This window comes from Chelonoidis abingdonii, chromosome 4 (genome assembly GCF_003597395.2).
Source record: "Chelonoidis abingdonii isolate Lonesome George chromosome 4, CheloAbing_2.0, whole genome shotgun sequence".
Classification (NCBI taxonomy): Eukaryota; Metazoa; Chordata; order Testudines; family Testudinidae; genus Chelonoidis; species Chelonoidis abingdonii.
In genome coordinates, this window is record NC_133772.1 from 63,277,122 (window position 1) to 63,304,761 (window position 27,640).

The 27,640-nt window shown below is 41.2% G+C and overlaps 1 protein-coding gene across 5 annotated transcripts in view; it reads right to left on the reverse strand.

Annotated features, from left to right (window-relative positions):
* Positions 1-27,640, reverse strand: part of ANO3 (anoctamin 3) — a 380,230-nt gene that overhangs the window by 221,735 nt on the left and 130,855 nt on the right. The window contains exon 1 of one of the 5 annotated variants that reach the window (XM_032803708.2): positions 12,695-12,843. The exons of the other annotated variants lie outside the window; for them this stretch is intronic. Coding sequence (XP_032659599.1) covers positions 12,695-12,746 — 52 coding nt within the window. The 5' untranslated portion in view covers positions 12,747-12,843. Of the gene's footprint in view, positions 1-12,694; positions 12,844-27,640 lie in introns of those variants that run through there. 5 annotated transcript variants of the gene reach the window in all.

The window sequence follows — 27,640 nt, forward strand, 5'->3', positions numbered from 1 at the left end:
AACAAGGGACACATTTTTGTACAATGAAAATGTTACATTAAATGGTAATCATATGGCTAAACTCCTGTGGATTATTCATATTATTCCCACAGGAGGAGTCAGGGGTTTATAGTTGCCTACAGGAGGTCAGATTAGGTGGCCTTACATTCTATGACTCTAACTGCTATTTTTGCACCCTATTTAGTCAGTGGGAGATAGTGATGGGGTTTGTGGCCAAACTGTCATTTGAGCCTTTGGTATTACAGTGGAGATTTTCATTTTGGATTTTATCGCCTGGGGGGAAATGATCCTACCCAACTATGTGCATGTACGTAGGAGTTTTCAGTCCTAGATGTGGTGTTTGAGTGCTACAATACAATTCGTTAAATAAATAGTCAGAATGTTAATTTACACTCCCAAATGTAAGGAGGGGCTTTAGAGGCTGCAGGCCAGTGCCTCGGGCTAAGGGGGGCCCTGCAAGCTTGCGGGCCAGATGGGGCTTGCTACTTCTTTTCATCCGGCTCGCAGCAGTCTTCAAGCTTTGGCGCCCCCTGTCCCACAGTCAGCATGCGGCCCCTAGGCAAGGGCATTCAGGGGAAGGGGAAGGGATGCATATACACGCTCAGCACAGTGCCACACAGTCAGGCATGCAGGGGGAAACACAGACATGCTGTAGCTGGACTGGAGCCCAAAATCACCTGATTCAAGCTTTCATTCTGATTGGCCAGAACCAGGGATGGGCCAGGGCCAGGAGCCAATCAAAAAACCAAGAAGCTACAAGCTACTGTAAAAGCCCTGAAAGCCAAAAATTTAGCCAACACATAACGCACGAGCCAACTCAGCCTAAAACAAAGTCGAATTTCTGCTTAGTTTCAGTGTATTTGGCAATTCTGGGGGATACTGCCTTAGCTCCGCTGCACCACTGACCAGGAGCCGCCCGAGGTAAGTGCCTCTGGGCTGGTGCCTGCACCCCACCCCACCTCCTACACCCCAACCCACCCCACCTCCTGCACCCAAACTCCTTCCCAGACCCCATACCTCCATCTGCACCTCAATCCCCTGTCCCATCCCTGGCCCCACTCCAGAGCCCATTCCCAAGCTGGAGCTGCACCCCCTTCTGCACTCCAATCCCTTGCCACAGCCCTGAGCCACTCCCACACTCCAAACCCCCAGGACTCCCACAAAATCTAATAACCCCAGGCTCACAGGAGAGTTAATCCAGCTTTGGGTGGAAGGGAGGGAAAATCTCATTTGTAAAAATCCTCCTTCCAGATGATTCTGAAGATACCCCTTCAGTTATTTGGAGGAAATAGGTAACAGTAATGGGGGATTATTAGAAATATAAATAGTTATGGTTGTGATGGCTGAGGGAATGGTGAATTACCTGCAAGGTGTGAAGGCTGCAGACCTCTTGAGATATTGAGACTGACTTATGTGACATTCTAGGAAGGAGTCAGTGGTCAGGGTATATGTAGGTACCAATGACATAGGGAAAGGCAGGAAAGTTCTGAAGACCAAATTTCAGCTACTAGATAACAGATGCAAGTCCAGGATACCCTTCTCTGAAATGTTTTCAGTTCCACATAGAGGGCCAGTTAGACAGGCTCTCTCAATGTGTGGCTCTCTCAATGTGTGGATGAGACAGTGATGTGGGGGAGAGAGGGATTTGGGTTAGTTAAGAACTGAGGACCCTTTTGGGAAAGGAGGACCCTATATAAGGAAGTTGGGCTCCACTTTAATAAAACGAAACCACATTACTGGCAGGTGAAATTAAAATGTCATAGATGAGGTTTTAAACTAAGGGCTTGGGGGAAGCCAACTGGTGCAGAGGAGCACAGAGTTTGGACAGATATATCCTTTAGGGGAGGATTTATTAAAGGGGATACTCTATATCCTAGTAAACAGGAGAGGACAGAAGTTGATTAAATACAGGTAGGAACTGAAGAGAAACAATCACATAAAAAAAAGAGTCCAATTCAATTAAATTCCATGAAGGCAGACAAGCAAATATGGACAAATTTCATAATTGCTTGTATACAAATGCAAGAAGTGGGGTGAAATTGAATGCCTAGTATTAAATGAGGATATTGATGTAATAGGTATCACAGAAACTTGGTGAAACTATGATAATCAATGGAACACGATAATGCCAGGATACAAAATAAGAATGACAGAATAGGTTGTGTTGGTGGGGAAGTGGAGGGATATGTTAAAGAAAGCATACAGTCAACTATAGTTAACATTTTAAATGAATCAAAGTGTACCATAGAATCTCTATGGATAAAGTTCCAAGCTTGAATAATAGGAGTATAGCAGCAGGAATATATTACCAACCACCAGACCAGAATGGTGATGGTGACTGTGAAGGTGCAGGAAGTTGCAAAACAGAAAACTCAATAATAATGGGGGAATTTCAACTATCCTCATATTGACTGGGTACATTTCATTTCAGGACAGGATGCAGATATAAAATTTTTAGACATCGTTAAAGTTGTTCCTTGGAGCAACTAGTCCTGGAACCCACAAGGGGAGAAGCAATTCTTGATCTAGTCCTAAGTGGTTCACTGGATCTGGCCCAAGAGGGGAATATATCTGAATGGCTCAGTAATAGAGACAATGTAATTAAATTTAACATCTTTTTGGGGGGGGTTTCTTTGATAATTTCACCACAGTAGCATTTAACTTAAAAAATGGGAACGACATATAAATGAGGACGTTACTAAAATGGAAATTAACAGTCACAAGAGTGAAATGCCTGCAAGCTGCATAGAAACTGTTTAAAAATGCAGTTAGACAAGCTCAAACTAAATGCATACCAGAAATTAAAAAATAAATAAATAAAAACAGTAAGAGGACCAAAAAATAAATAAATGTTAAAATGTTAAAACAGAGGAAGAGGCAGTTAGAGGCAAAAAGGCATCCTTTAGAAACTGGAAGACAAATCCTAGTGAGGAAAACAGAAAGGAGCATAAACTCTGGTAAGTCGAGTGTAAAAGTATAATTATGCAGACCAAAAAAGAATTTGAAGAGCAAGTAGTAAAATCCACCAAAACTAATTGCAATTTTTTTTAAAATACCTCAGAAGCAGAGACCCTACCGAACAATAACTGGGATCACTAGACGATCACAGTGCTCAAGGAGCACTCAAGGAAGACAAGACTATTGAGGTGTAACTAAATGAATGCTTTGCATCAGTCTTCACTGACGAGGATGCGAGTGAGATTCCCACACCTAAGCAATTCTTTTCAGGTGACAAATCTGAGGAACTGTCCCAGACTGAAAGGGAAATAGGAGGTGGTTTGGGAAGAAATTGATAAATGAAACACCATTCTTATGTTCTTATTAAGTGGTAATGCTTATAAATATCCTGACCCTTACTTTCATTCATTCCATGCTATTATTTTATTTCCCCCATCATATCTGCTATCATCCCCATCTCTCTCCTCTTATATCTCAGTGAGTGTTGAGTGCCTACATCCCCTTTGTGCCTTTGAAAATCTTCTCAGTGATTTTTTGTCTGCTTTCCCAACTTTCTGAGTTCTGCTGGGGCTCCCACATCTCCTCTTCCGCTTCTCTCCCTTTTCTTCTCTTTTTTTTTTGTCCCTATTTTCACATACTTAAAAAAACCCTCTTCTTATTTTGAGCTGCGACCAAAAAAGAAGCTAATGGAACAATGCAGGTCAGAGAAATACCTATCCTGGTACAAAAGAAACAACATTTAATTTTCTAAGAAGTTAGTTCAGTGTTCAGGGACAGGACTGCATTAACAGCACTGGAGACTTAGGCCACGTCTATACGACGCGCCATTTCGGCGCGTTAAAATCGAAAGCTCAGAGTTCGATATATCGCGTCTCGTCTAGACGGGGATATATCGAACCCAGAGCGCGCTTACATCGATTCCGGAACTCCACCAAAACAAACGGAGTTCCGGATTCGACATGGCGAGCCGCGCACATCGATTCAGCGCGGTGAAGACGGGTGAGTAACTCGATTTTAGATATTCGATTTCAGCTACGCTATTCTCGTAGCTGAAATTGCGTATCTAAAATCGATTTTCACGCATCGTGTAGATGGGGCCTTAGACTCAGTTCTCTCTCTAAAGCATAGGTAGAGTATAGGCAAAAGGGAAACAACATTTCTATACATCGCCTCAACTGACCTGAAGAAACATCTAAATGAGAGAGCAGTGAATCCATTGTGTCGCTACTGAGACCACCATAAAGTGTGTCAAACTCCCAGTTAAACAGAGTGTGAGGGTAAATTTGTGATGCAGACATCCATCCATTTAAAAAAAAAAAAAAGTCACCTTAGACCCCCACTCCCTGCTAACATATTTCATTTAGGTCACAAAAGATTTGACAGATGATAGTAATTTTCAGTCACTGGACTAGGTTTGAAACAATGATCTAGAGCTATAAGGGTCTGAATCCATTACCCATTCCTAGATCCAGCCAGTCCTCCCATGAACAGATATTAAGCAGATTTTGTTTATATCTGGGAAAGGAAAGGAGATTGATGTACACTTGGGCACTGACAACTAAAAGGTGTTTAAATCCAGACCATCTCGATGAGAATTATAGAAGTTGTACAACATTTAAACAAGAAAACTTGTCAGGATTAAAATGTAAGGACTTACAATATAACCCTAAATCTGTAAAACCAGATATGTTCCATTTTATTCACTACCTAACCTTTTCATGTATTTTCTATCCCCAAAAGCATGCCAAAGTTATTATCTGCAACATTAAAGTGATTAGCAATTAGACTTCTGAATTTTGAAATGTATGAATAGCTGATTTGCAGTTTCTTTCATGTATGCATTGTCTTTGAACTGTCAGCACACTAAACATTGTATGCAAATCCAACAAGTAAATCAGCAACATTATGTTCTATTGGCCTGCACACTTTTAAAAGCCACAATCCCAGCATGCTCCCAGGATGCAATTTCTGCAGGTGTTGGACAGGAAAGCTCTTCAGACTGTTAATGTCCTGAAGTTTTAGAGATTAATCCTAATCCAGGAGGAAAATGAAACCTCTTTCTTGACAATAGATTTTACTTTTGAATAGACTGAAAATTTCCACTCTGCTCCCTAGGGACGGAACATGAACATTCACATCTTCCTCATGTCCATATGTGGAATCTGACTCAAACAGAAGATCTTTACAATCTAAGCATTTACCGACGGCCAAATTGTGATCCTTGTAGTAATACTGACAAGCAGTTACCACATGAGCAGTCTCACACACAAGCAGGTTCACTGATGTTAAAGTGCTCATCAAGATGAGGAAGGGCTCACAATCTGATCCCAGGGGAACAGCGATGTATCACAGGCAGAGAGGTTCAGAGATGCTGAGAAACACTTCCGTGTACTTTAGCGTCTTTTTAAAAGTCATCACAACTCTTCCAGGTTATTCCACAGTAGATAAAGAGGGTTTTTAAAACAGGCACTTCTGAACTGGTTTTAATGTGGATTTAGAAAAGGATCAATCTGAAACTTGCGTATGCCACATACAATGAGATGGTTTTGGATTCCAGTGCACATGGAAGTGAATGAAGAGTCTCATCGATTTCAGTGGGCTTTGGATCAGACTCCAATATACCAAAAAAAAACCTTATTATTTTGATGGCAGGGAGGCCAAGTGGTTGCTGTGCAATCTATTTGTTAAATTATTGCTACCATTAAATATTTTGTAATGTAATTGGCCACATTTGCTGAAAATTCCTAGAAGATGCATTACCTAGAGAGCAGGCTCTTGGTACAAATGGTTAAGATGATTTTTGACAAACACAGAAATCTTCTCCTAGCTGCTGAGGTTATAAAATACATTCAGTCAGTCCTGATAGTTTTGTTGCCAAGAAATACATCTGAACAAAAATACTTAAAGTTCTATTACAAATTTGTTATGGGGGAAGTACATGGAGTTTATATTAGTGACACGGCTGCTTTTTCCATTCATGTATCATTCTTCCCTTAAATAGACAGAAAAAAAAGTGACTTTTCTTCCCCTTAAAAATATACTTTGTCTCATCCCTCTTTTACCAAGATGGAACATCCATAAGTAGCAACCACTGGCTACTTGGAAGAATTACAGTAATTTCTCCTGAACAGATCTAAGTGACCACAAGTGGTGTGTCTGTTTACAATACCCTGCTGAGAGCTATGAAGAATAGGCAAGGTCTTTTAATGCATCCCTTATACCAGCTCATGGATGTTAGACTCCCCTCAGAACAACACTACAGGACATTCAGCAATGGTCATTCTGAATTATCAGCCATCTATGGTGATTTTCGTAGCCCCTTTAAAAACAGAGTAAGTAAAAATAAGCTTCTCTCAATACCTTCTCTGTACTTTCTGTCAGGTGGTGGAAAGAATTTCAGCAATTGCTTTTTATCCCCTAAGAACATGTAGGGACAATTTTTCAAAGGAGAGTGGGTGTGCCTGCAAATGTTCAATATGCCTGCAAATGTTTGACCACCTGTTGGCTGCCAAAAAGACTGTATTTGCATGCATAACACTAAGAATTGTGCTTACATGAGCTTACTGAGTCTCGCTGTGTCTCTGTAGGTGCAACGGGTTAGCTTCTGTGGGCATTTGGGTGGGTATACTTTTACAGTTAATCCTTAGAGACTACATCAATAGGGAAAATGAAAATCCTGAAGGAAAACCCAGAATTATTTTGGTTTATCACATTCCAGGTTTCCTTGTTTGCAGTCTCCCCCAGAACATTTTGGCAAGGCTAGTCACAAGCACAATGTTTATGAGACAGAATTAAATGAAGCTGCACAACAATTAGAAGGTAATAAACCAATACCAAGGCACACCATTATCTTGAGCAATCATCAAGTTGACAGCTGTACCCCAAATTTATTCAGAAGGCAAACCAACACTGAACTGTGACAAAACAATTCTCCAGCATGCAATAGGTTTCTAGATCTCAAAGTTTTCCTAACTCATATGCAGGTAAGGAAATATAGGATTAATTATTGTACATATATTAACTGCAAGTGCTATATTTTACTGAAATTGTAACCTACTGTAATTTGATAATTACTTAAAAACTCACTATGGTCTAAACCTTTCTAGCACCTTTGGCTACACAATCTGGGTGCACATTAGGGGACTAACATGGCTAAAATGAACTCACAACAAAGTACGTATGTATGTATCGCTAAAAATTTGGGCCTTGCCTTTCAATATAGTGGCATGTAATTTTAAATGCTGACATTTTAATATGTTATATCTTTAAAATACTGCATGCTGAGCACAAAAAAGACATTTAAAAAGATGTGTGTTTATGGCTACTTTCATTGCTATAACCATACACAGTTTAGTAAAGCTTATAGATCCTGAGAATGGTATTGAGACTTTAACACATGCTGATCTGCCTTTTGAGTGCAGGTGAAAGGAATGGGGCCTGACAATTCTTTCACTCGTTTTGCATTATTTCTGAGAAATGATTGTTTCCTTTTTGCCATTATTGTGGCCTTTGTGAGAAACAGCATGTAGAAAAATGAAAATGTGATTCATAAAACTATGTCACAGTTGCACCTTTTAATCATTTTAGCAATATCTCTGCTCCTCATTAGCTTCCAAAATGCAAAACAAAAAATATGATCTTTGTAAAATGCCATTTAGAATGGCAAGCCTGTGTTGAATAAAATTAGCTTCTAGAAGAGGCTCCAGGTTTTTCGATCTCATATTTACAAAATATGTAATCCTGTGCAATATTATATAACAGTTTTCATCTGAGTATCTCGAAGTGCTTTACAAACAAACATTACAACACTCCTGTGAAGGAAGGACGTATAATTATATGCCCTCCAGAGATGAGTGCCAATCAAACTACACATCTAAACCCCCCAAACATTTGGTTTTTTTTGAGTCCAGTGTCTTGGTTCTGCCTTTTATACAGAAAAAAAAAATGACTTTGTAGCCAAACATTTTTAAAGTTTGGGGTACTTAGAAGTTTGGATCTGGAACTAAAATTAATGAAATATTGGCAGCCAGCCAGTCAAAAGCTAAATAGAATAAACACACCTTATACTGTATACTGCCACAGGGAGTGAGTCCCAAAGTCTGTAATAAGAAAGCAGTGCTGCTAGTACTGAAAAGAGCAATGTCAGTCAATAGCAGCGTCCCAGGCAGAGTGCAGAGCGAAAGGCAGCCTTTCAAATAACCACTCTGCTGCACCCAAACAAAAAGCGAGAACTGAGTTTTTCTCCGACACCACATTTTAGTCTGTACTTTAAACTGCATCTGGAGGAACATAGCAATTGCTATACCATTTCAGACGAACAATCCATTCAGATCAATATCACCTTTTCGGAAGAAGGTGAAAAAATCCCACCACATCATGCATGTAAATGAACAATATCCAGTTGTCATTTAGGTCAGGCACTCATATGCTTCTGTCATGCGCATGGTGTAGGAACCTACATATAACCTCTACTTTTACAAATTGCACAGATAGCTAGTCTATGAAAACATGCTCATGTTATGGTTACTTAATTCTCCCTTCTGCACCTCTGCCCAAAGTTTGTTTCACATTAATGTCTGGTTTTACATTAATTTTTTAAAGTTCTTTGGGGGCAGGGACTCTCTTGCTATACATATGTTCAGTGCCTAACCTGGTTGGATCGATTAAGCGCTACTGTAAACACAAATAAGTTATATCTGATGCAGTGTTTGGATCCCTCAAGCTATGAAAAAAAAAAACAGCAAGTACATGCAATACAAGTCCACACTGAGACTTCCCCCATGCCCATCACTAGCAGAATAACCCTCCTTCCATACCCTATTCTGATACCAGATAAGAATCCCATAGATATCTTTCAACTAAGTGTAGATGGAATTGTTCTGTCACCATTTTCTTAGTATCCTGCCAAAGAGATTCTTGAGCAAGAGTCAAATCACTGTTTGTCAGTACATACCTGTTGGCTTACCATATCCGAGGAAGATGCTAACAATCCACAATAAAAAGCCCTAAACCTCTTTACTGGCCTTAATCAGTCAAGAAGGTCATGAGTGCATTTCACAAGTCAGAATTCTCTAAATCCAAAACCTTAGTAAGCAAAAAATGGCCCAAAACCAACCAGCAAACATAAAGCATTCCTCTCCTTCTCTTCTGACAATTCTTATGCAAGTAATCAAAGGTTAATCCCATCTGACACATGTAAGTAGATAAAAAATTCAGTGTTAAATAATAAATGAGATAGAAAAATGTATACATTCGGGAACGCTGGAGATTCTCTGAGAATTTATCTGTTAAAACAATGCATCTGCACCTTGTGGCACAATGCAGATTAAAAATAGTGACAAAAGGACTCTCCAGATGGCTCAACTGATCTAATGCACTACCATGCTGTGGGCCTAGATTTAGACTAACTTTGGGACTATTGTTCTTTTTAACAGGGATAATTTCAGTCATTTGGAGTCAGACAAGGCAAGGGGAAATGAAACATCCATTCTATGAACCTCTTCATGGCTTTAGAATAGATTTTTTTTTTTTAACTACTCAGGTGATAATGTAATGATGTGTTTCAAAGCAACTTTTTTTGAACTTGGGAGTATTCACTGTGTATATGCTTTGCTTTGGACAGAGGGCAGGACAAAGCCATGCTTGGATATTCTACTGCCAGCCTCCTGTTCTAGGCCCATTGTCACCACCAAAGAAAACAGAGCAAGGAACCAAAACACTAGTCCAGAGATAAAAATGTATTTTTCTAACTTTTGAGAAATCTTAGATTTCTGAGCTTCACTGCAACATGTCAGAGCACTTGGATGTTCCCTTTCAAGCTGTGCAAAGAATATAATTATAGAAAGCTGAAGAAACTACCACTCATCCTCTCAGCCATAACAAAATCTCAGAGTAGTAAATCAAGCAGTTAAGGGAAACAAACACAATTTTCTCCAAACCAGTGAAGGTTGGGGATTGTAAAACTTAACCTCTCTCCATTAAATCAGTCTGAGTATTGTGTCTCCTGAGGCTACCCTATAAGGCTCAATCCACAAAAAGGTGTATTCTTATAAATTGCTTTTATATGATACATTCCTCTTTTAGTTTGACCTACAGCTTAATTCTATATTGAGGGTCCACAAAGAGATAATTGCTGGAATTACCCCATTCCTCCCCCCCAAAAATGTAGCTTGCTCTTAATGCAATTAAAGTATAGAGAGCACAGCTGTGATGGGCAGTTGGCCATTCTACAAAGATTATCACTAATTTTGTAGAAAATAGAATTTAAGGCATATTTTTGCATACAGTTAAACAATATGTATAGGCAGCATCAAGATAAACATACAAGGACAAATTTATATACAAGTCTAAATAAAAATCACATACTGACTTTTTCACATTGAGAAATCTACATGTATGTCTACAGAAGTGCACAGTGCTAGATTCTTTAGTACATTAACCCCTTAAGTATCACTAAAATTTATTTTTATTATTATCTTGCACTCAATTTTCTGTCTGATTTGGTTTGGTTTTTTGGGCAAGTGGTGTTTGTGTTTTTTGTTTTGTTTATTCTTCCTCTGGCCTTTATACCAATCCTGTCTACGGCCATCCCCAATGGCCCCAAAAGCACTAGGACAAGAGAAAATCTGTTGTCCAGGACTTGGAAAGCTCATTCAGAGTGAGTTGGCACTCTGTACTGTTCAGTCATGTCCTTGTTCAGGTAATTCTTGGGGTGGGGGAGAGAAGGAGACATGCTTTTTTCTTTTTGGCCAAGGGTGTTGTTGTATTTCACAGGCAATGGTGTCCATGGATATACATGCTCCATGACTTCTTGAGAGCACTCCATCTCACTTACATGACTCTATTGTGGCAAGTCAATTTACTCAGATTTTGCCCAAGGCATACGGACAGAATGAGAATCTGTTTCTGAGTATGTAACTCATCCCACAGACTAGCAGAGCTAATACATTATGAAGTTTTGGAAATGTTAAAAGCATACAGAATCTACTACATTGTTCATCATGGCTCTGTTAATACAAATTACATTCCATGCTGAAACTAAGAAATTATGCAATTTAAAAATGAAATTGTTTTAAGAATAATACAGTATAGTTCCCTTAGGACCTTGGTAGGGATTCTTGAGTTAATCATTGACCTGACATAAGTAATGGCTCAGAAGGAACTGTTAGATTCTATAAACTCAGTGTACATGCTGCACAGCTATCAGTCCATGTGCTTACAAATATGACATTTAAGAAAAACAATTTACTGTACCTATGTAATCTCATTTTTAAAAAGAATGAATTTGACATTTTACAATTCAGAACAGCAAAACTAGTTAGAGCACATAGGGAGGGACTGGGAGCAAAATCGCAAGGTAAGTTAAATTTATTTTGGAATTACAGGAGTACAAATATTCTCAAACTTTTCAGCTTCCTCTCACAGATGTGCACTCAAACAGATCATTTTTAAACAAAATTTAGTGGATGTAGTAATTGTTCCGAGGATGAATGCTTGAAACTTATGATAAAAGTAGAGTCTAGGCTGAAATTTTATGGATTAACGAACCGACGGACATAAAAAGAGTTTGTAGTAGAACAGCAGTGCTCACCAAGTTAAGCTATCAATAGCAGCACAAATGGACCAACTGTAACAATGGAACGTTGATACCTCCTTACCTACAAAATACTAATGCAATCACGGCGGGGGAAAATAGCATGCAAACAAAAAATCCAACCTTCCAAGAACTTCTCATGTATTTATTACATCTTTATTGCACCATGTTAACAAGAGATTACAATGATTAATAAATATTTCAGTCACAGTTGCTAAGAGGTATATATTAACAGTCTTACTGGGCAGTAGCCAAAGATTCCAATGTTCTTGATGTGCAAAAGCAGACATGATCAGTTAATTATTTCTGCTTTGGGGACTAAAGTACTGAAAGTAGCTATGGTTATTTTCTTCTTCTGTATGGTTTGTACTTGATTCATGATTTTACTAATGTATTATATAGGCTAGAAATAAAACAATATTACCAAAATAAAAGAAAAACAGCAGAAAACTGGACGGAGGACTCCCCCACCTCCCATCTTTGTCATTTTCACCTAAAGCCATAAAACAGCACTTGGTATTTATTGTAACAGCTGAAAAAACTAAGGAAGCATTGTTTCAATACTGAACAAAGTTTTCATGATAAACTAAAAGTATTAGATCAGTTCTATGGTCAAACATCATGCAGCATGGGTATTGTAAAAGCATGCTTGTAAAGTAGCAAATGACGTCTGTGGAGCTACTTGTGATCTTCAACCTCTTAAAAGCAAATACCATTCAGCTGCAATGAAATACATTCACAGCAACATCCTGTAACAATGAAGTGCAGCTATGCCAAGCACATTTTTCCTTGCACTGCACTGCAATGTGGATATTTTAAAGGACATAGATTATTTACTTAAAATCAAAATCTTTGAATGCCTTGTAGGTTTATATTCTAACAGACGTATTTAGTACATGCTGTTATAGGTTATAATCCTAGAGAATGTTACTTGTCTTGCAATGGTAGAAAAAAATGTAGCCATTTCAGGGACCAAACTGATGGATAAAATTTTAAACTTACTGTAAGAGTTTAAACACATCTGCATCACACATAGCTCTGGTATTAGGAGCAGCTGGTGTACTGATGCTTGTGCATACTGCAAGGACATGCAGACCTAATAATTTAGCACACAGTGCTAGAGACAAAAATATTTCTACTGACCTTTTTGCTGTCTAAAGGACTGAATAGAGCCCGAATGGTGAACCATCTTCATTCATGGGAGCTTGACAATACTCACTCACTGAACTCGAGGGGGTCAAGATGTTTCAAATGGGAAATGGAAAGGCTCCCTGGCTGCATAGAATCTAGGAGCTTCTGAACAGCTATGCAACCCGACACCTGCTTTAGCAAGCACTTAGCTTGAAAGACTCCACTCCCCACTGTTGTCATAGAAACCAGAAAGGCTGGTCCAGCACCACACTCCCCTTAGCGGATGCTTAAGGAATAATTCACTACATCAATCTACCAGGGAAATGCAATATATTGTTTTTACTGAACAGAAGTGTTTTGTTGCTTGAAGCATATTTTTTCAGATAAAGACAAATTCAAGCACTTTCCCTAGTTCTGAACATCACTGCAGCACCAAACAAATAATGGTTTCCAATCTCTAGCCATGGGATGCCTCCAAGATACAAAATTATTCAGAAGTTTATATGGTCCTGACCAACAGCATATTGACTGAAGTAAAATGCATTTTATAGATTCAGTCCTACAAGCGTTTCCTCCAAATGACGTTCATTTATTTCTGTAGTTCTTTTGTCTTTCAAAGCTCCCTACCTTTGTCTAAAAGAAATCATCTAATAAATAATTGTTTTAAGGACAGGTGGACACAGCGGTCACCCTTTGTCTATTTATAAATTTTAAAAATTGCAAATGTACATATATACAAAAGTGTGTATTTGTCATTTCATATGTCACATATTAAAACTGCAAACTCTTTGGGGATGGAACTGTTTCTTCATAATAAGAAGCCCCAATCTTTACAGGGGCTTCACAGGTTTTATTCTATAAATACAGAGAGCACCCAAGATTGCACATCTATTTATAAAGGTTCTGATATGGTCCCTATCATTGACATTCTGACGATCGTTTTTGCTCCCCTCCATGCTGTGTGGAAAGAGAAACATTTGAGCCAATGTGGTGTTCAAATTTATGAGGAGACTTAACACCTGTTCGGTTTTTCCACTCCACCCCCACCCATGGTCTATATTATACACCTTTCATAGCAGCTTTCAATAAATTATCACTCATCCACTGTTCCATCTCCAGCATATGTCTCTTTGATCTTCCTAGCTTACAATCAGTCTTCTACTTTATTAGGTATTCCACTAGGAGTGGCACAGAAAAAGAACTCGCACTCCTCTTCTTTCTAAATAGAAACAAATCAATCAGCTCACTTAAAATAAGAAACACCCAAAGCCTTTTTACCAAACTTGAATCAAACTTTTAAGAGCCAAACATATTTAGATAACTTTTCATTTGTTCATATTTCTGCACCTTTTCTGACCAGGAGGTGCCCTGGACCAGCAAAAGAAAAACAGGGATGGTTTTATTTTTGATTTCTGATTAGAAGCAGGAAGTATCAGAATCCGCATGAGAAAAATCTTTCCTCAAGAGATTTTAGCACAGTTCTGTATAAAATTGCCCATAATTTACAGTGCTTATCTGAATTGTAAAACCTTTGCTGATTTCTTGTGCTGAACCTAATAGGCTCTCAAATGTCCATATACATCTTAAATCCAGTTTCAACCACAGGGTATAGTTGAAATTCCAAAACTGCCAAGAAGAAAGGTTATTCTTCATTGTATTTTCAGCCACAGCCAAAAACCTGTTTTCATTAGCTTTATGCCCTTTGTTTCTTGGAATCTATACACTCAGTGGCTTGGTTCAATACCAAATTCTTGGTCCTGCCTCAATGCAGGACTTGATGGCTTCTTGAGGTCTTTTCCAGCCCTACAGTTCTCCGACTCTATTATTCTACAACTCTGAGTGCAGTTACATGAACTACAGCATTTTGGAAGTCCCAAATAAGCTCTCTCACTTTTATTCCATTTAAACTCAAGAAAAAGGCATGTATTATCTAACCCTTTTGGTGATACTCCTCCACTGCTGTGTAGTTAGTATTCAAACCCATCCAAAACTCCCAATAGCACTCTGAGTGCTAGGTTTTCTCCAATGTCACTGAAAACTGGTCTACAGTAAAAATGACAAATTAGAGAGACCCACAGCTCCCAGCTCACATCAGTCCTTCAGGTGATATGACAGGGCTCTGGGCAGCATTACTCTGTGGTGACCTGCCAGGCAATCTATGGAGGAGCCAGATCAGGTGACTAGATGTCTCGATTTTTGGGTCTCTCTTATATAGGTTCCTATTACCCCCCACCCCGTGTACCAATTTTTCTCACGTGCTGTCTGGTCACCCTAGAGCCAGGTAAGTGAGATGGCAAGAACTCAGGCAGGTTTCCAAAAGAACTCTGGGAACCCTGCTCCACGACAGCTCATGAGGCAAGCTATAGAGGAGCCAAAGAGCCTGGGAATTTGAGAGACAGGGCTTCCAGGCTCCTGGTTCCCTGGTGGCTTGCCACATGGGCAGCCAGAGAGCTGGGAACCTGGAATCCTGAGCTCCTTAGTAGGCCATTGGTCAGGCTGCCAAAGAATAAGGCACAGGGTGGCACCAGAACCCTGCCTCGTTTTTATTGCAACTTCCTCAAAATAAACTGTCTTTGAAACATTTTGAGTTTGTTGAAATCACCATTCTCCGACAGAAAAATATCCCATCCGAAAATTTCAGACTAGCTCTATCTGAATAGCTGTATCACAAGGAGAACTGGGAGCTGGAGCTAAAGCTTTGCTCATTCTCTTCATTGTCAGACCCACCAGTGTGGGGAGGAGACATAGCTCCGTGGATCCCGGATCCCCACCACCACTGCTACCTGTGATGGGGGTTTGTGATGCAGGAGCATAACCTGAGCCATGATTCCCACATACTGTGGACTCAATAAGACTACACAACACAAACTAATTTAAAAATGTACACCACAAAGAATTTCCGTTCTAAAAAAGTTAATTCCTATTGTTATTCCCATATTCCTATCACACTAAAAAATGCAGAGAGTAGGCAAAATAGGCCAAATTCTGCTGAGTTACACTGGTATATATCCCAGAATACCGCCCTAGTTTAAGGTCAAATGAGTTTATCCTGATTTGCACTAGTGTCAATGTGGAGTGGTGCCAATGAAACGAAGGAATGAGCAAAGGAGGAGAAGCAGGGATACTTTCCATTTTAAAACACAAAAGGTACACTGTCCTTCCCGGAATAAATCTCAGAGTCCTGCCTACAACTGGTAGATTGAAGTCTGTATTATTCATTCTCATGACAGACAAATTCCAGGAGAACTGATGGCTTAGAACATCAGTCTTACTTTCTACAAAATAAAAAGGTATATCTGGTCCTCAGACATATTTCAAATGCGGGTGTAGGCCTCTATAAAATGACGTGTTCTCAAGATGTATACACAAAAAGCATGCTATAAGATTTTTGCCTCATGTTCTGTTGTCCATATTTTGTATTTCCTTTAAAAAAAATTCAGTGACACAGACAAGAACATTAAAAGAAGGCCTCTGCTTAGTTACAGAACAGAGATGGTTAGAGTTTCCAACCAGTGTGGGTCAGGGCCATGGATGGTGGGTGAAACTTCCCCTGAGGTCAGCAAGCTCCTAGTCCTGCCTCTTCCACCCACAGCCATGCCCACACTCCACCCTGCTCAGCCCCAGGCCCCGCCCCCACCACCAACTCACCACCCGTCTTCCACCTGCTGCTTGCCTCCTCAACCCCCCTGCCAGACCCTTTCCCCACCCACCACAACCTGCTATGCAGCTGGCTCGCCGCTTGCCTCCTCACCCTGCTGTTGCCGCCTCTCCTTTACACCTTAAATCACTAATAACATTCCCAAGGGAACTGAACAGGCAACAGGTGTTGCTCAATTGCCAGATGGATTCTCCTCTGTGTGGCAGAGAGTTCTATGCATGCTGTATAGAGACAGACCAAAAGGTAGGCTACCTGAAGCCTAATCTCTCCTTTTGAAAAAGTGCTGGTCATTGACAGTCGGCATTAAGGCAGTAGTTTAGTCACCTTTCTTACATAGAATTCCCTGTCAGACTCATTTACTTAAACTGGGTTTGAATAAAATGACTAGGTCAAAAGATAAACCCACTGGCTAGGTGGGCTTCTCGAGCTAGGTTAGCAGTTCCGTCTTCTGGGTACAGAGACTAACTGAAGGGTCGTCATTTGGAATCTGTTTTTAACCCCAATAACACATCTTCCTACAATATAAAAGCCAGATGAATGTGGCCAAAGGCTTCCTGAGCATTGGCAAATGCCTGTTAAAATGTCTTCATTACCACTTTATTGGCAAGGCTTTTTCACTGTGTAAAGTTAATCAGCGATCCCCATTGCTTGTCTCCTCACTCCTCCAGTCTGCCACTGACTCCCCGCTCACATTCTCTCTCACACACCCCCCCCCCACGCGGAAGGACAGGTGGTGTGGAGAACACAGTGGCAGGAACTGCTAAAGGGGGAAGAGAGTAGGGTGGAGGAGGGGAAAGAGGAAGACTCCAGGCAGCAGCAGCAAGACATGGGAGCCTCAGGGAAGGGTCAGAGCAGGAAGGGGAAGAGTTGGGGGAGGGGCACCATGGCCCAGGTGTCAGGCAGCAGAGATGCCTGTGGTAGAGGAAGCAATGCCTCCTTTTGTCTATTATACCCGCCGTCCATGGTCAGGACTGACCTGGAAATGATCATCTGTGAACACAAGAAATTAGTTCAGCCTCCATAGCCATTCAGCCCTTAGCCACTCCACTGTGATGCTAATGGCAGTGCTGATTAGAAAAACATTGATGGTTTTTCATCTCCATTCTAAATGGGTAAAATATACTTTATTATTACGTAAATATGTATTGTGGACTCTAACAGTGCAAATTGATCTATGGCCAGATTCTGCCATTAATTTTCTGGAAATCTGGAGGTAGTCCTTTCACTTTAGTGGAGTTTTGCCGCATTTCCAGTGGTATAGGTGACAACAGAATTTGGTACAGTGTCTTCTTATAAGGAGTTTCTTCCATGCAACTGCTCTGGTAACAAGGTATAACCTCAGAGAGCACTGAGAAACCCAATGGAGGGGCTGAACAAATACATAATTACGACCCAAATAAGGATTCTCTTCTCTAGCTGCTTTGCCTAACGAGATAGCTGATTGAACAACCTTGCTCATCTGAACAGTGCTTGATAGATATTTTACATATTATAGGGTTACCATATTTAAACAATCGAAGAAGAGGTGGAGAGCTCCACTCCCTCCCACTTCCCACCCCTGACTGCACCCCTCAAAACCTCCAACCTGCCCTTCTCCTTGTCTCCTGACTGCCCCCTCCTGGGGCCCCTGCCCCCCAGGACTCCTAAGCCTCCCTGTTCCTTGTCCTCTCACTGTCCCCTCTAACGGCCCCCCAGGACTCTATCCCCTACCTGTCCCAACCCTTATCCACACCTCCGCCCATCCAATCACTCCCCGCCCCCTGACAGGACCCCAAAAACTCCCGAACCATCCAACCCCCCCCGCTCCCTGTCCCCTGACACCTCTCCCCGAACTCCCAACACATCTAACCCTTCCCCTGCTCCCTGACTGTCCCCTGGGACTCCCCTCACCATGCCTCCATGTGGAAGCAAAACATGCTGCTGGGCTGCCACATGCACAGCCCCTCCCCCACAGAGTGCTGAGGCTGCAGGAGGGGGGAGCAGGGGAGGGGCTTTGGCTGCTGGAGGCCAATGATAGCAGCTCAATCAGGCCCAGCCGCTCAATCAGCTGTGCTGCACTATGCATAGGGGCGGGCGAGGGGGAATCCCGGACCTTTTAACCTTATTACCAACTCTTCCTGGAAGGCTATTTAAAGATGAAAAAGCTGGACATGTCTGGAGAAATACAGATGGATGGTAACCCTACATATTATACTACTGCTATTGAACTCCAAGAGAGTTTTGAGATTGGCTACAATGGAAGCTGGACTAGCAGCAGGCCCTCCTATTACTATGTTGGTGCTCTTCTTCATTTGTGTTACTTCAATGGATGTACAAGCAGGGATCATGCCACAGAAACTAGGGGTAAACAACAAAGCACAGTTTAGTCCATTCAGCAAGTTAAACAACCCAAAATATTAATGTAGCCCCTGGCCAGTTTTGGGGCTTCAGAGAAGCAGTTCCCACAGAAAGCATCATGGAGGCAGAGACTAGAACTGCAGTTGAGACTGCCTCTCACCTGTGCTTGAAGGGGACACACGATGGGGGCTGGCCCAGGAGCCAGACTAAGAAGCAGAGCAACCAGCCGCAGGGCCTGGAGAGACTGCATGTGGGCTAGGACCAACACAGAAATGTTAGCCATGTGCAGACAGACCCCATGTTTGGGCAGAGGAGGAGGACTTACTATCGTCAATGCTTGATTGGCATGCCTGGGAGAAAAAACTGCACGTCCCAGAGAGCCTTCACATGGCTGTGATGTGTGCTGAGCCTAGGAAGGACCATGTGACCAAAGAGAGGGCTGGCTGCCGGAGGACAGGTTAGAGCAGCCATAGAGGATGCAGCTCCTACATTGCTCTCTGCCACAGAGGACAGTGCACCCGCCACCAGGGATTCACACCAGTCAAAAGGGAGAGCTGTCTGCTTTGCAGCACACCCTTCACAACAGGTTTCATCTCTACCACCCAGATAAGGCTTGTGGGAGAAGCTCTGAAGGGCTCACTAAACTAGATTAACTTGGTTTGTGGGATTTTAGTGATTGTTGCTGGGATTACTCATTTATCTGTATCCTTGACTTGTTCACCTGTTCTCTCCCCTTCTTTTAATTTACACCATCCTTTCCAGGAATAAGTAGTTTCTCTTTATTTCTTGGTCCTTGATTCTCTCTTATCTCTTTCCTTTGCCAGAAGTACCTTAGAGCTACCAAACATAAGCTTATTTTCTCTTTGTTGACTATAGCTCACAGTACGCTGTATGTTTACAAAGCTACATAAGGGTCCAACTTCAAGAAGGGCTTGCCTACACTAGAAAATTCTGCTGCTTTACCTACCATTAAAGTACTACAACTCCCCTAATAGTGATACAGCCATACCAGAATAAAGATATTTTAAAGCGTTATAGATATTCCCATACCGGAAAGGGAATAGTTATACTGATATAAATCACCTTTATAACAGTATAACTATATCCACATTAGGGGCTTTGAATGGCATAGGCAACAAAATCACACCCCTAACTGACGTAGTTGTACTGGTAAAACTTTTCGGGGTAATAAGATTGCAAACTTCGGTTGGATGAATTCCCGGAGGTTTCATCACATGACATTATCTTTAATTAAAGATTAATCTTTAATTCCTACAGACTCCAGGACAACCCTGGAGGGGACAACTCTCAGTGTAGGCCAGGCCTAACTGTAACATATAAATAATATACTGCTTGGGCAGTCCAAAGATTGATGTGCTAACTGAAAAATCCTCCACATTTCTTCAGGTCAGCTGACCAATTCTTTTTTGACCTTCCGATGAAGGTTTGATATTTGTTTGCATTTTGGTTGAAGGTGCAGAAGGAAATGCAGTCAAATGTATTCAAACATCTGTAAATCCTAATAGATTTCTGTGTTTGCAGCATAATTGGTAAAGTAGCTCCTGCACCTCTATAGCTACAGCAAAAAACTGCTCCCAGAACTATTGCACCTTCTTGCTAACAGACAACACTGAAGCTGATGCACAGCAGGCAATAGCAAACGAAGGCTAGCCAAGTTGGCTCCTGCTGAACAAGTACAAGGAAACTAAGCATTTGCCAAAAGGAGAGCAGCAAAGCCAATGAAGAACAAATTTTATTCTAAAGCTTCATATAAGGTATTAAAAGGGTGGTGGTGTGAGGGAGAATGGGCGGTGTTAAACTAGATCAAAATAACTGAATGTCCTTTAGGGGAGAAAAACACAATAGCAAAATCAAATGATAGATACTGTAAAACTGGTAGGTAATGAAAATGTGAACAGTATTTATAATGTAATCTTCAACCAACTTCTAGAGCTTTATCATAACAAGTGTCAGGACTTCTGCACATAAAAATTATATCAAGTAGAGGCCTGAACAGAGGTCAAAAATAAAAGATGAACACTGTGTACTGGCATTATGTAATAAGAAAATTATTGCAATAAGGGTTTGGAAACAAATGCAGCCAGAGATAGACATGCATACAGTCACGTCAATGTGTCTCACACCTTCTGAAGCTAAGGAGCTCTTTTCTTGTATTTGGACAATCTTTGAGCCCATCAAATGACAGTGCAAATGTGCAGATCGTACAAAGAAAATATAGGAACATTCTGGCAACTTGTCCCAGAAGGTCTTAGAGTAAAAGCTTTTCCTACTACATAGCAATTGTTCTTTTACCTTCAGAAACTTCATGTACCTTTTGTGGAGCAAAACAAGTTAAAACTTCTAAGAAATATTTTTTTGCTCCCTTGGTTCTTTTCTAATTGTAAAGCTCTATTTTTAGCATTGGAGTTCACACAGAAGACTATAAATCTGATAGCTGGGATAAAATCTGCAAAGAAGTGAAATGTGCCTATAAAGAGTTTAAATTAAGCCCTTGTTATTCTCAGCTGAATAAGTTTGAAGATAATGTTGAAACATGATGATTGGAAACATCTCCTCATAAAATAAACATAGGTCCCACTCTAATTATAATAGCATTTTGGAACACAAAAAATAAGAGCAATTATGAATCAATGGCTAAACAGGCAGGTGAAACTCAGGGATTTATGTATTACAACCAAGTACCACAAGAGCCCTGAAACTTATGATAAAATGTATTTTAAAAAGTCTATATCAGCACTCAGGCCTTGGCTACACTTGAGAGTTACAGCGCTGGTGGTGGGTTTACAGTGCTGTAACTCACTCCCCGTCCACACTGGCAAGGCACATACAGCGCTGTATCTCCCTGGCTACAGCGCTGCTTGTACTCCACCTCGATGAGAGGAATAAAGAGAATAGCGCTGCTCCTGCAGCGCTGGAATGCCAGTGTAAACAGGGAATAATCTTACTATGCTCTAACTGACCTCCGGAACCTTCCCATAATCCTTTTAAGTAAAGATAACTCTGTTTTGTTGTGATCTCTCTGTTTTGTTGTGAACTCTGGGCTCCAGGACCTGCTTATAAAAACAAACAAACAAACAAACACAGCTCCTGTTTGCTGTGAACGAGCAGAGGCAGGGAGCTCCCTTTGGAATGCCCACAGCTAGTGTTTGCTTGAAGAGAGGGAGAAGAAAGGGGCTTGAGGAGAGAAGCAGCGTGGCGGTCGGGCGGGAGGGAGCGCGGGTCCGTTTTGGAGCGGCTGCTTATCTGGTCTGTGAGGAAAAAAACAAAGAGGGCTATTTGCTTTCAGTGAGTGAGAGAGGGGTGGGAAAGGAGGTTAGAACTTGCAAGGAAGCCTGCTTACACAGTGTCGGTTCCAAAACTCCACTCTCTCTCCCCCGCTTGCTCTGTCACACTCCACCCCACCCCACCTTTTGAAAAGCAAGTTGCAGCCACTTGAATGCTGAGATAGCTGCCCATAATGCACCACTCCCAATGCTGCTGCAGATGCTGCAGATATGGCCACAACAGTGCGCTGGTAGCTGTCAGTGTGGCCAGACTGCAGTGCTTTCCCTACTCAGCTGTACGAAGACAAGTTTAACTCCCAGCGCTGCACAGGTGCAAGTGTAGCCATACCCTTAGCATCTATAAAGAAACATTCCATCTTCCAAAAATCATTAGTAATAGTAGCTAATCCTCATAGCTCTGCTCTGTGAACTATTATCTTTAATTTGAAAGGAAGACCAAAATCAAAACTGTGCATCTGAAATCCAGATCTAGACATAATTTGGTATAGCTATCAAACAGAAGAAACATACAATATCCAAAGTTGGGAGCTGAAAATGCATATCTGAATTTTCCCCAAAGTTTGGAGTGTTCCGTTTTGGCAATCAGATATGTTTTTGTTAGAGACAGATCTGATCTGCAAACTCAAGTGTTTTGGTTCAGGCCTTTATATTTATTTTAAAGTGTCAAAACACGCAGAAGGGTTTAGCCAGAAGGACAATCACTGTCAGGGCAGATTAGTATGTAGAATTTCTTAGTACTCAGTCTTGTGGTCTCTTTCTGTAATAGTATTAATTACAAAATCACAGATTAATTTATTGCAATGGGAATATTGTCTGATTAAGGACTGCTGGATTGAGCTCTAGATCTACTTCCAAAGTATCTTTGTGCATGTGGAGAATGTTACTTCATTTGGGAAAATGGGTAAATAGGCATTGTGAAATAGAGTTTTTTGCAGTATAGAACATTGTGCTTCTGTAGCATCTTTCATCTCAAAATTTAAGTCAACTCCTAATATCCCTGTGGTAAGTAATTTATAAAGGGTCATTCCTCTTACAAAAGAAACATAATAATCTCTAAAGCAGACCACAGTAGCTATTTAACAATACCCAGAAACAAGAAGTACAGAAGAAATAACTCAGTTCAACTGAACTTGCAGTGTGGATTTATGTAGGTTACATGTAATTACCACATTCCATATTCTGGTCAGGTGGACACCTCTACTCTTATGAACAGTGCCTTGGGATTTTGAGCAGCTCCAGAAGTATTTCACCATACAATGAGCCACGGGCTAAAGGGTGAAAGTGTACATCGATTACAATAATTTGGGGCAGCACTGCCATCAAACATCAGGAACGACTCAGGAGAGTACTGGAAATTGTGAGCACTAATAAACCAAATGAGGCCAAATGTCAATTGCAAACAATGGCAACAACATTTGGGAAGGAGACTGACCCCCAAGAGAATCTTGCCCAATGAATCAAAAATTCAAGCAAACTGAACACCTCAAGATCTGAATATAAAAAGGGAAATCCAAAGGCTGCTAAGCATGTTGAATTATGTCAGCAAGTTCATTCTTAGCTACACAGCTTGTACAACTCACCTAAGACAGAGTTTCCAAAAGGTTATCAAATGGGCATGGATGCCCAAGCATGAAAGGGTACAATGATTTAAAGCACATTCTGACATCGGCGCCAATGCTGCATTTTTTGACCCACTTAAAGACATAAAACTTTCCACATGTCCCAAAAGGGCTGACAGCTGTACTATTACAATGCCCTGGAACTGATTGGTTGCCAATCTCATAGACATCTATGGCTATGACAGTTATAGTTATGATGCATGCAAATTGAAAGACAGACACTAAGTCTGGCATATTGATATACAAGATTTCATGACTTTCTCTATGATCATAGCTTCAAAGCAGAAACTGATCACAAACCACTGCTTGCAACACACAAAGGGACCTGGAAAAGCATCACCAAGGATACAGAAACAACTTCTAAAAACACAGATGTATGATGTAAGCCTGGAGTTCCAGCGGATGTTATTGAGTAAAGGCAAACACACTCTCAGGAGCATATGCTCCATCTGACAGTACACAGCCTGATGATCTGGAACAGGAAGTTGACACACATATGTGAACATGATAAAAGTGTCACATGGTGTATCTCCAGGCATACAGGGTGAAAATTGGAGACAGAAACAGTACAAGTTGAAATGCTGCAAGCAGTGATACAACCGAAAATAAAATGGGGCTTGTAATACCGCCTCATCTCATAGCGGTATTGTGAAAAAAAGTTAATTAATATTTGGGAAACATTCAGATACCATGGTGACAACACCATAGGAAACTTCGGGGGGGCGGGGGGGGGAATGTATAATTCAGCTCAGGTTTTGAATAGTGTATATTAAAATAAGATGTAGGGCCATACACTGAACAATGAAGACAAAAAATATTGAATAGCTGGTTATTTGGAAAGCACTGTACAGTTTTAAAGGGGCCTAACATAATTAGGCACCCAAATCCATTGACTTTCAACAGCAAGTGGGTACTTAACTTCCTTAGCTGCCTATGAAAATTTCAGCCGTAATGTTGTGGCTGCACATGCATACGTATATTATGAGGTTATATAGTTCTCAATCTGAGAGGTGGGACGGGAGCCCTAGTTAAGTAATTCAACTTCAGATTAGAAATAAGGTATTGATTTTCAACAGGAAGAGTGATTAACCAGTGGAACAAACCACCAAGGGAAGTTCTGGACTTACTCAAGCACAAGTTATGCTTTAGTCAAACCCAAGATATTGGGCTCAATACAAAGATAACTGGGTGAAATGGAATGGCCTGTGACGGGTGGTCAGATTAGATAATGATCTTATGGTCCCTTCTGGTCTTAAATGCTATGAATTAAGTCCTTCCCCATCTCCACTTTATTAGTATACACATCAAATGTGGATTCCAAATGTTCTGCCCCCCAAAAAAAGTTCTTAAGTGCAGCACTGTCTGAGGGTATTTTGGGCAGTACCATTCACTATTTCATGCAACAAAATTGTTTCCAATGCCTGAAGCTAAAATTTTTTGCTTTACTGTTTGTATGAGTTATGCCATTTCACCAGGATTTAGGCTGAACATTGCCTTTTGTAGAGTTCTACAAAATTATTCGTGATATGGTGTTTAGTGACAAAATAACGTTCCCACATTTGTATTATGCTCTTGTACACATGGCTAAGAATTTGGCCTATTGCTTCTACATTTTGGATTATTTACCAGATTAATACAGTGAAATCACCAAAATTAAAATTTCTTGGTCCACTCTCTAGCTGCCAGTAAGTATGAAAACAGGAACCATTGCTCTAATTGCAAGAATGAAGATTAAATGGTACTCTTGTGGGTGCACTTAACATTTAAGTATTGTGACGGGGCACCGCCAGATGGCTATAGTAAAGTAGCGGGAGACAGATATATTAGCCACAGGCTAAACAAGTCCCTGTTACCAGGATAAGTAAATGGCAGCTGCTCCAGGTCAATTAAGACACCTGGGTCCAATTAAGATCTTTCCAGAAAGCAGGGAAGACAGCTAGGTTGACTGGGACACCTGAAGCCAATCAGGAGCTGGCTGAAACTAGTTAAAAGCCTTCCAGATAGTTAGGTTAGAGCATGTGTCAGGAGCTGTAGGAGGAAGCTGCACTGTTGGAGAAACTGAGCAGTACAAACCATATCAGGCACAAGGAAGGAGGCCCTGAGGTACGGGTGAAGTAGATATTGAGGAAGCAGGGGTTGCTGTGGGGAAGTGGCACAAGGAATTGTATGTGTCCTGTTTCCAAAAGGTCAGGTACCACAGCTGATACTATTAGGCTGGAGCCCAAAGTAGAGGACGGGCCTGGGTTCCCCCCACCAAAAAAATTAATCACTGAGACTGGGAGACAGAGAATGTGCAAGGAAGAGTAGCTTCTCCTCACCTCCCTTGCTGGCTTATGATGAAAACGGCTCAGTAGCCTGTGACCCTTGCCTCTGGAGAGAAAAGGGCTACATGGAAGGTCACAATGAGCCTTTGAGACTAGCGAAATCCGCCAGGAAGCACGGGACCCACAGAGACACAGAGAGAGTTTTGTCACAGTATGTATTGGGCAAAAGAACATGTGGTACAGACATCATTTTCCATAACATCTTCTAGTGTATTGTACATAATAATGCAAGTGGCAACAAGGAACACCTATCAAAGATGAAGACTGGCAGTAGAGAAATGGCAGATTTCTAAGAACAATGCATAAGGTCTTCTCTACCAGTAGAGGATCTGGCCTCAATTTAGATGGAATGATCTATCAGACATTAATGTAGCAGAACAATTAGTTTGAAGAACTCAACAGAGCACATGAACAAGGGAGTCAGGGACTGAATTAATCAGGCAATAGAAAGCAATGAAAAAACCTTGTATAATAAAACTGGAAAAAAGACTAATGTGACAACTAACTCTAGGGAAATTAAGAGGAGATTTTTAGAATTCAGTGTGACCTTTGTAATCTCATGTTTCTTCCAGCTGCACTTCGGTGGTGGGTTCCGCTTCAGCAGTAATTCTGTGGCGGGGGGTCCTTCTGCCCTGGAGTGGAAGGACCCTCCGCTGCCGAAGACCCGGAATGGACGAAGCTCCGGGGACCCAGGCCCCGTGAGAGTTTTCTGGGGCCTCCAGAGTGAGTGAAGGACCTGCTCCAGGGGCCCCAAAAAACTCTCGTGGGGGCCCCTGCAGGGCCCAGGGCAAATTGCCCCACTTGCCTCCCCCTCTGGGTGGCCCTGCAGTCTTATGCCCAGGAGGAACACATGAAAGATGTAGGAATTATGCTGGATCACATCACACCAAAGACCCTGCTGGGTTGGGAGCCAGTGAACAACTGAACAAAAGCCAGGCTGCAGACAAGACATCAAGTGTAAAATAATCCAAGTATATGCATCAGTAAACTGCAGTTGACTGCGAGAAGGATACATTCTACCAACAGGTGCAGCAAGTATTGGATGATATACCTAACTATGACATCAAGTTGATGATAGGTGACTTGAATGCACAAATCAACAACAATTCTACTGACTGGGAAGGCATCATGGACACAGGGGTGGAAATCATCCAAACTGATAATGGCAAATGGTGTTGGATCTCTTTGGCACAAACACACAAAAGACAGGAGGCAGTCTCTTCCAGCACAAGAGAATTCACATGAAAATCATAAGATAATGACTGTTAGATATACACACATGATATATCTGGTTAAGAAATGGGCATCATCTCTGAGGAATGTTAGAATCTGCGCAGAAGCAGATGTTGGCTCAGATAATTATCTTATAGTGGACATGTTACAACTTAAACTCAAAGATCACAAAGATGGACATAGCATTAGAGAAGTTAATGGACAAAGAAAAGGAACTTGTATTCCAGATTGCACTTAGTAACCATTCCAATATTTTATAGAGCCAAGCTGACAAAAGTCTGGGAGACAGATGATCAAACTGGAAGAAGATGGTAGTCAAGACATTAAAGGGGTGGAAGAAAGATTATGCATTACGTCTGGAACACGGGCAGTGGTTGATGAGCAGGAAGCTCTGAAAGCAAAACAGGAACAGTGCAAGACAGGCAGGATTCTTAGGGTAGATACAAGATACAGAAAAAAGAAAGAATGAAGAAGGCAGTGGA